This window comes from Vidua macroura, chromosome 5 (assembly GCF_024509145.1).
Source record: "Vidua macroura isolate BioBank_ID:100142 chromosome 5, ASM2450914v1, whole genome shotgun sequence".
NCBI classification, from domain to species: domain Eukaryota; kingdom Metazoa; phylum Chordata; class Aves; order Passeriformes; family Viduidae; genus Vidua; species Vidua macroura.
In genome coordinates, this window is record NC_071575.1 from 39,539,929 (window position 1) to 39,549,418 (window position 9,490).

General features: G+C 39.9%; 1 protein-coding gene across 1 annotated transcript; it reads left to right on the top strand.

Annotated features, from left to right (window-relative positions):
* The first annotated feature begins 917 nt into the window (after positions 1 to 917).
* On the top strand, positions 918 to 6,672 carry IL26 (interleukin 26). The gene is made up of 5 exons (XM_053977242.1): positions 918 to 1,088; positions 1,456 to 1,512; positions 2,976 to 3,107; positions 6,435 to 6,500; positions 6,586 to 6,672. Exons 1-5 carry the CDS (start codon positions 918 to 920, stop codon positions 6,670 to 6,672), a joined length of 513 nt encoding a protein of 170 aa, XP_053833217.1.
* Positions 6,673 to 9,490: the final 2,818 nt, after the last annotated feature.

Genomic DNA, 9,490 nt, shown 5'->3' on the forward strand with positions numbered 1-9,490 from the left:
AGGCCAGAGACAGAGATTGCCCAATCTCTGACCACCTTTGTGGAAGAGTGATCATCTGATTCTACTGTTTTACCACCTCCATGATGGATATGCTGGGGTATTGCACATTATTTCCCAGTGCCTGCAACTCTCAGTGGGCTTTTAAAGTGATTTGATAGCCAAGGATGTCCTGGTCCTTCCACAGAGCCCTCCCTTTCACACTAAGCAGTCTACTGCTCCTACTGGGGCAAAGTCTGCCCTGGCAAAAGTTACTACTGAATTTAAAACAGGCAGCAAACACCTTTGCTAGTAGCTGCTATACCCTGGAAAAAATACCCTTCTCAAAAACGGAACAAGGAAGTTCTAAACACCATGCAGTCCAGCTTCCTTACAGATAACAGATTTTCTAATCCTTTTCAGGGTAAATTAGGAAAGTTTTTTGGTTTTTTTTTTTTTTTTTTTTTTTTTTTTCCTTTCTGGGCATTACCTTTCAGAAAAGTGCTGCCATAAGGTTTTGTGGAAAAATTTAAAAAACCCCAAAACACATTTGGCATACTTTGTTGCGAAACTAAACTAACGCTCAACTACCTTTTCCTCACTTGACCACCACTTAAATGAAAGAAGACTTCTCATATGATAGGGAAATTCTTCTTTCTTGGAAACCTTGACCCTGTTGCCAGTAAATATGGAGATATCGTTTAGAAAAACGTCACAGATGATTGTGGTCGAATTTGTTGAAAGTGGAGCAAGACCTATAAAAAAGCACAGCAAAAATACCGATCAGCCACCACATGAGCAATAGGTTATCTACATGAGCATCTCGGGGAAGAAGCTACTTTGAGGGTTAACAAAATTAGGTTAACCTCTGTCATCTTACCAGTCTGGCTGCATCACACATACTGCTGTGACTGTAGAGGCTCGAAGATTTGGGAGCAAAGATGAAAGGATGTTCTATTTTCAGATCTGGGCATTTTTTATTTCTGCTTTGCCTTTTTGCTGTGGAAGGCAAAAAGTCACCTACAGGAAAACATACCTGCCGAAAAGGACTCCTCTCCCAGGTGACAGAGAACCTGTATATCAAGGCAACTAGTTTAAAATCTTCTGTTCCTGTAAGTTGATCCCACTAATTGAAAAAGTTTATTTTATTTACAGATGCTTCTTTATTCGTTTAGTTACTGAGCTGCTGGAAACTTTAATAAGTTGAATGATCTCTACAGTCCTGAGAGACAGGGTAATGCAGCTACTTCTTTTGTAAAGGTGGGAAAAAATGATGCATAGAAGATGCCTACAGAGGCTGGGTGAGTTTTCCATGAAAGAACTTTGCAGCTAGGCTAGGACTGGAAAACAGATTTACTCTACAACTGAAGAAGATGATGAAGATTAATATTATGTTACTAAGTTTTGTACAAACCAGACTTGAAACTGTCTCCCTTCCTCTGCTTGGGTTAATTAATACTATCATATTATATTTTACAGAAGGACCTTATCAAGACCACGAGGCTGCTTAAAAAGACTACAAAAATGCTGTTTATGGTAAGATTTTTATTACCGGTTTTCCATTTTCTTACTTTGACTTTCCTTTGGTCAATAGAAACAGGAATATGTGATCAAAAGCAATGGCAACTGAAGCAAAAATCACTTGTGTTTAATTGGGAAAAAGACATTTATGAAAGCCACATGCTTAATGAAGTTCTCTGCTTAGAGGAAGAGTGGTATTTCTGTCTCAAGAAAGGGATATTCCCCTGGGACATGAAGGGACAATTGATCATGGTATGGGAAGAAAGAGGTGAATTTGGAGAGCCTGCCTGGAGGCACTTCTTTGTAGGCAGCTGAAGTCATGCTCTGCCAGGGAAGTTGGGGTGAGGGTGTTTTTTGGATTTTTGGGAGGAGTGTGCTTGTCGTAGCACTCCTCCTGTGAGCCCTGGCTGCATGTGAGCCTTCCAGGAATGCTTTCAGGCAGCAGCCCTGACAGGAAGGCCAGAGCCACAGCCACTGTCCCGCAGCTGAGGCACCTTCTGCTGAGGGTGTGCAGTACCATGGATAGCCCAAGGATGCTGCAAAGAGTTGAGACACCCAAGGAGCTGCTTTGAGTTTAGACCTCTGCAGGTGCACTGGAAGAGGGCCATCAGAGTTCCCAGTGCAATTCAGCATGGGAGTGAGAAACAAACCTTGGGGTGTCTAATTGTAAGTGACTGTAAGTGCGTGAGATATTTTAGTTTTCTTCATGCAGAGGTCTTGTCAGCAAGACCAACTTAACTGGTTTATCCTTAAGTATAGACCTATTGGCCTTTGATGCTCCTTGGATTTCACCAATTACCTTAGGAGCGAAGGCTCCTCGCTTGTCTGTGGCACCTACACACAGATATCCACATTTGAGTGGTGTCATCTGCAGCTGCATTAGCTTCCTGACAGGAATCTCTCACCTGACACTTCATTCCATTGCCTAAAAATAGGCATATAGTCATTTGAAATACCTTTAAGTGTCCAAGAGAACCCACAGGTCAAGCAGATACAACACAGAGTTGACAAGATGACTGGTCTTTTCTGGAGCAGCAGTTGGGGATGGGTTGGATGCCCTACAGAATATCAAATGGCATGGGATAGTGATGTGGAGGAGTGGAAAAATGGCACATACAATGACTCCTACAATTTGACCTAAATGGCCTGGCTTAACTCCCCAGTTTATCTTCCATTTACTCTTTGTGTGTTAAGTACATTGGTTGCTGTCACTTCTTTTCTGTAAGACCATGATTGGTCTTACCAATACTCCTGTGCCTGCCAGCACAGCACCCTCCTGCCTTTTCTTCAGAAACCACAGAGGCAGATTGAGCTGTTTAAAACAAAAGGAAGCAGGTAAATCAGATACTAAAATTCATAAAAATCATTTTATTGATTGCACACTTTCTAAACATGTAAGTTTTATGAGGCTGAAATTTTAGGTCAAAGTTGACTTGTAGGATGTTCATTTGGCAAATCATTACTTGATTTGTTTTCAGACAAACTGCAGTGTTCGAGATCAGCTCCTCTCCTTCTATGTGAAAAATGTCTTCAGTCGTCTTGAGGTAGGAAGTGACAAGTTGTACTTTATTAGTGCCTTCCAGGTCCTGCAAGCAAACATGGATGCCTGTGTGAGTATATTCCTGAGAGCTTAGCTAACTTTGTCTGTCTGAAAAGTTAGGGAAGTGCTCCATCTCAGTTTTCCAGCAGATGGAGAGGCAGAGGGTGATTCAGAGTCATGGTGTGACCCACGCCACAGGGGACCCAACTTCACAGGGGCGTCTCCACTGGGCCCAGGGAAGTTTAACACTGTTCATTCCCTCCCAGAGTGATCTTGTGGGGAGTGTGCAAGGTGGTGGAGATCCCATGAAGCCAAGCCACTTCCCTACTGATGATGTCACCTTGTGCTGCCCTCTCATCAGTAAAGCTGCAAAGAAACAGGGTGATCACAGGGGGAAATGTGGCTCCTCAAGTTTCTGTGATGTAACAGTGGTAATGCTTTCCTTCTTCAACAACATACCCTCCACAGGTGTGTAATCTTTACTCACATGTCATCTCTGCTCCTCCATATTGAACTTTGAAAGAACTCGTGGTGTCTCATGAGTAAGCAGGGACCACAATAATGAAACACGTGGGAGCACTTCCTATGTATTACCTGTGCTCACAGTCAGAGCAGGTTGTCAGAGAGTGATGCTGACACTGGCAAAATGTCTCCAGGTGCCCCAGAGAAGAGGCACTTTTACCAACTCTGCCTAAATAACAACTGGACAGCAGTTAGAGCCTTTATATTTTCCTGTGCAAATATACTTACTAACATACCAGGGAGACACTAAGATGATGCTGTCATTTGTTGGTCATTTCTCACATAATTTTTAAGGGCAAACGAATAGTGATTAGGTGTGTCTTGAAATTAAATATCCTATGGATATCTTTTTTTCCTCCCCTAAACCTGAAGTCCTCACAAATAGCAGTGTCCCAGAAAGTGGAGCCTGACCTAGGGTGAAATATAGCCATGGATATCAAGGCAAATCTCTATTGTGATTTTAAAAGTGAGAGGAAGATGGCAAGTCAATGAATTAATGAATTAAATTAATTGAAACTTTGGCTAAAGTCTGAACTGCATGGTAGCACGAAAGAAAAGGACAGTGGTTCTACACGCACAAAAACATTTGCAATGCAAAAAAAACCCAGCTTCAGAGATCTCTTTGCAGACTTATAGGTCAGAACACTGCAGGTTTCTCAGAGTTCCTGCATTCTTTTTCATAATTAGTGCTTGTGTTTTACCTAAGAGAAGTCTAAACATAACAACTTACCTTTTTCTGTCTTAAAAAGTACTGATAAGAAAGATAAGACTGTCCCCGCTAGTAGAAAAACAACAGCTCTTTGAAATGATGGCTTGCCATGATTTTCTAGGAGACACTTCCTTTCTGGAAACTAATATTTTTTGAAATGTTTGTATTAGTTCAAACCTAGCAACACAAAACCATGTGAAATAAATTATGAATAGAGTAAAAGTAATGGATCCTTTGCTAAAAGTGTACTTGAGATTTTTTCGTATATTATTCCTCAATAAATTAGCACTCATTCATTCATGTACATAGCTCTTTAGTTGTTATTACCTAGTTGAGCTATAAGATGTTTATCAGAAGGGATTTCACCATGACAACGTATTATGTAATTAATTTTTTGCCTTTCAAGAATGAAATTCTCTGTACAACCAATGGAAACAGTGACACCTTTATAGATAGATTCACCTTCTATTCTTTCACAATCTTGGGCTGTAATTCAGCCAACTAGAGGCAAACAATATTTGCCGCTCAACCACTTCCAAAGACTTATACTACAATATTATGATTCTCACCCTGCCAGTTCTTGGTTTTGTCCAAACAAGGGAAGCATTAATATTTTTTAATGATATAGAGGCCCAAGTTCAGTTTTTTAGAAATATGTAAGTTTGAAAATCTCTAAACTGATTTTCTGCCATAAAGTCAGGCTTCTTCATTTAGACTATGACTGCAAGGTAAAGGGAGCAGACATTTTCCCTTGGATACTTGGAGCACCGACCTGCAGCACCACTGACCTCATTACTTGCTTGAGTGTCCTGGTCAGCATTGCTGAGAACAGTGTGAAGTTGCTTCTGAGGTAGGATTTATGTTCCTACATCAGTAGTGCATTGCAGAAGTGTTTTGTCATATTTGAATTGAGTGCAGAAGGACAATATATTCCCTGCAGAGCCTTTAGTATTTCTCTATCATTTTAGGCAGAGTTTGTAGACCTCAAGCTGAGTTAGAGAAATGTTTTCAATACTCTAACTCACTGGCCAGCTAATTTAATTACTTGCAGTATATACAGGAAGATAAGTTTTTAATGTGTATCACCACTAAAGCAAAGATACTCATTTAAGGTCAGTTCTGCTACCAAATGATATTTTGTGGAAATCTGTATCGTACAAGATGGAGATAATTAAAAACAAACAAACAAACAAACAAACAAACAGCTCCAGAAAGAACTGCCCTGGTTGGAAGATTTTTTAAAATTTACTTTTATTTAAAAAAGTTGTCTTTTAATGTTTTTTAAAGATTTACTTTTTTCCCACTTTCATCGTATGAGGTGACTTTGGGAAGCACAAAAGGTAACCTGAAAATGTTTGTGCTCCTTTTTGAAGTACTGCATGTGAGATAGAAAAGGACTAATCTATCATTTCAGAGGAGTTATTTCCTTCCATGTGTTGAGTTGACGACCTTTGCTTTTTTTCTTTTCAAACATGTTGTCCTTGTTTGTAGATTGGAAAACATAAAGTGTTGCCTTTCTTTTTCTCTGACAGAATGTATTTTTGACAGTCCAGGTAGCCGAGGATCAGCAGGCCATGTTGCTCGGAAAGCTTAGTCTGGCAACTATAAAAACCCATCTGGAACAGCTTTGGGTGGCCAATGCTGAGTGGCCAGAGATAGACAACTAAGCCCTCCAGACTCTAATTAGTCAAACAGTAGAGAAATAGGCAGGGAAACAGAGAAAAACATAAATTAGCTTTATAGACATATTTGGAGGGCTTGCAGAAATGTGCAAATTTGCTCCCTGTACTTTGCAATGGTCTTTGGCCCTTACCCTTGCCTTCTCTCAGATTCAGAGATTCTGAGGGTTCAGAGCTAAAGGACCTTGAATCTTAGAGCTAGGGTACAATGTACAAAAGCTGTAACTGCAATTTATGTAAAGATTCCTGAGATAAATGGAAAACGTTTAATAGGAAAACATAGAGCTACTCATAGTGCCAATTTTGGGTGTTGTGAACTCAAATTGGCAGGAAGAATGCAGGTAAAAGAACACATTTGAAGTATTGGGAGATATTGAAGTGTTGCTGAGATCATTTTACTGGTAGCCCTACAGTGCCACACTGTGGGCTGGACTCTTCCTCATCACTGTGTCTTTATATCAGCATTTGGGTTTTTTTCATCCTTCAGCTTCCATGTTCTCCATCCACAAGGTTAACTTCTGCTGTCAAAAAGTTAAAGAAAATGTTTCTTAAGGTAAGAACAGGAGGTGCTGGCTCCCCACTGCACTGTTCAAGGGCTGTAGCTAGTTTCTTTTCTAATGCTTTTATCTTCTCAACAGCTTGGAGATCGGGGAATCTACAAGGCCATCCATGAACTGGACATTCTCCTTCCCTGGATTCAGGCCTACATACAAACCATCATATGAAGAATGAGGAGGTGACAGACAGACAGAAGTGTGCTGCTTCTGTAAGCAAAAGGCCTGAAAATGAACTGAGAGCTGGATGATCAATGTGACTGGCAGTAACTCCCTCCCATGGAAAGAGACCCTCTGTAACACAAGCGGCATAAAGAGGGGTTTTCATAAGCTTTCATGGTTAACCTGGCACAGCAGCTTTGCCTGTTCTGCCTCTGGAGCAGCTAGAGCACCCTGTTGTGCTTCCCATCCTGCCTGCCTGCTGCCTTGCAGGCAGCCCCCAAAGGCGCCGCACCACCAGGAATCTGCTACCCTGTGGATCAGACACAACGTCCCACGTGCTGTGGGCATGATCTTGCCATGGCTTATGCCACCCTGTGTGAATACAGTTCAAAGAAACGAGGATCACCTTGGAAAATCCTTCCCCTAAGCTATATTTCTTTTGGGGCTTGTGTTTGTAGATATATAACTGTATACACAAGCCATTCTACATGTAAATAAGAAAAATAATTATGTACTGCTCATCTTTATTATTAATTTAAGGTAAAAATTGATCCCTAATAAAAATACACAATTAATGTAAAAGCTTTTTTTCAGACTCATGCATGAGCTTTAGATATCACATGATCAACATGAGATCAGACACTCAGAAAACACAATAAATGGATTGCTTTCACTGGAATTGCAAAATGACTTGTGAGAAGTTTATGGAAGTTGATGGTAGTGGTTTCCAATATGTCTTTCATATAGCACAGAATGAAGATGCAGTTCTAGTTTTCTCACATTTTTAAATATTAACCAGGAGAAAATATTTAAGCAATGAACATATTCCCAATCTGTATGTTTGGCAGTTCCATGGGGCTGAGATTCTGCAAATCTTCCAATCTCATAGTTCTACTATGTCAGGAGCATTTGAAACCATTAGTGTGATGACACTGATGAGCCTGAGCTAGTTTCTCTTCTGGCAAATGTCTAATGGAAGGGAGTTGGTATGAAAAATGCATTTTTTTTTCCAGTTGAAGACAAAATGGTTAATTAGAGGGACAGTGGAAAATTTGATGTCATGGTCTTTTTTGAGTATGTAATTTAACTTTTAATTAACACAATATCCCTTTTCATGGATTTTTTCACACCCATTAATTTTTGAAATTCAAGTTTGCTTTCAGTTTCAGTGTTTTTTGTCCAAACTCTGGTGTATGGAATAGAAAATTGACCATGGGCATGGCCTCTCCTTCGTCAGACATAAGTGTCTAGTACTTGCCACTGGTAGGGAGCTGGGATCTGGGAGCCCTATGTCTGTGGGAGTTAGAGGGACTGCTGCTTCTCTGCCTCAGAAGGGAGCCAGTGACAGCTGCAAACAGAAAAACTGCCACCTTTAGCTGCGAAGATCCATGGGCAATGGTTTCAGGTGATTCATGTTGCCAAAGACTTCTCTTGTGGAAATTTTGCACATCCAGTCAGTGGGTGATGCATGAAGAGACACATGACCTCTAGAAAGGGCAAGTAACACATTCCCTGCCATACTGCATTCCTGGGGTCAGCTCTGCAGTGGGTATGGGCAGCCAGCAGACATCTCACAGCAGGGTTTGAGGTCAGACTGCAGCAAAGCTCAGCCTCCGTTCACCTGACAAGGAAATCAAGCTATTTTATGGCATAAAAATTTAAGATTTGTGTATTTCAACCCTCATTTTCCATATGGCTTGGGACACTTTGCGGATTCTTAGTTGCCTTGTCTATAAAATGAAAGTACCTCTGGGAATGATGCATCCCTTCATACAGTAGTGAAAATCACATTTGCAAACCAATTAAACACTCCTGGATGAAAGCCAAAATACAGCATCTGCAAAATAAAGAACATTACCTAATCAAGAAGTGTTATGGTAAGTGATACATGCCATATGCAGGCTACCTAAGAACAAATATTGCTTTAAGTCTTCACAGAAACATAGCAAAATAATTGGTATTAAATATATTCAACTGTCAATTCAAAGTAATAAGTATGGACAAAAGCTTATTACCTTTTAAAACCAGACAAGTCAAGGAGTACATTTTAATTTTACAGATGAGACTCTAGGTGTCACTCTTAGAAAACAAGACTCACGTTAGTCTCAGTTAACTGCTGACTTCAGTTGATGGAAAAAGCGTTAGAGCACATTTAATAAGTAGTTCTCTTAAGTGGAAACTGAGATATGCAGTTGGGTTAAAAAGATTGAATTATTTAAATTTAATTGCCACAAATGTAGAATTGAAATGAAAAATGCAGGGTAAGAATGATGGGCATATAGCAACAAACTGATTGATTATGAATTCAGTCTCTAGTTTTACTATAGAATTCTTATGTGACTATGGATAATTTCCTTTATTAAGGTACTGTTCTCCTTTCACAAATGGAAAAACTGTCTGTCAATTATTTGTTCAAGTTAATTTAGCGTGCAGAAATCCTCAGAAGGAAATTATTTCCCATGTAGTGTTAATTGATGTCACTGTTGCTTAGCATGGCTTATCACAGTGTTTTGGTCTTTTTGTAGCAGTGACTTATTACGTGGGAAAAAAAAAGGTATTTTATGACTGTTACTGCAAAAGCAAGAATGAAAAATATGTGGCTGTGCATTAAAACTGTCACTAGATCAAAACTCCTTGAAAAACACTGATCTAGTGGAAAGTAGCAGCTACACATGCAGTTTTGGTGTTATGTAAATAGTACAGCAACAGTCAGCGAAGACAATTTCCATCACATACAAAATCATGTACAATTTTCTGGTTTCCCTGAAGTGGTTTTTTTTTGTCTCTGAAGTACAAAATCTTCAGAGCAGAGGTTTTCACTTAATAA

Coding starts and splice junctions, on each gene's coding strand:
- IL26 (XM_053977242.1), top strand. CDS start 918: ATGAAAGGATGTTCTATTTTCAGATCTGGGCATTTTTTATTTCTGCTT. Junction 1,089..1,455: donor GTTTAAAATCTTCTGTTCCT/GTAAGTTGATCC, acceptor TATATTTTACAG/AAGGACCTTATCAAGACCAC. Junction 6,501..6,585: donor TAAAGAAAATGTTTCTTAAG/GTAAGAACAGGA, acceptor TCTTCTCAACAG/CTTGGAGATCGGGGAATCTA.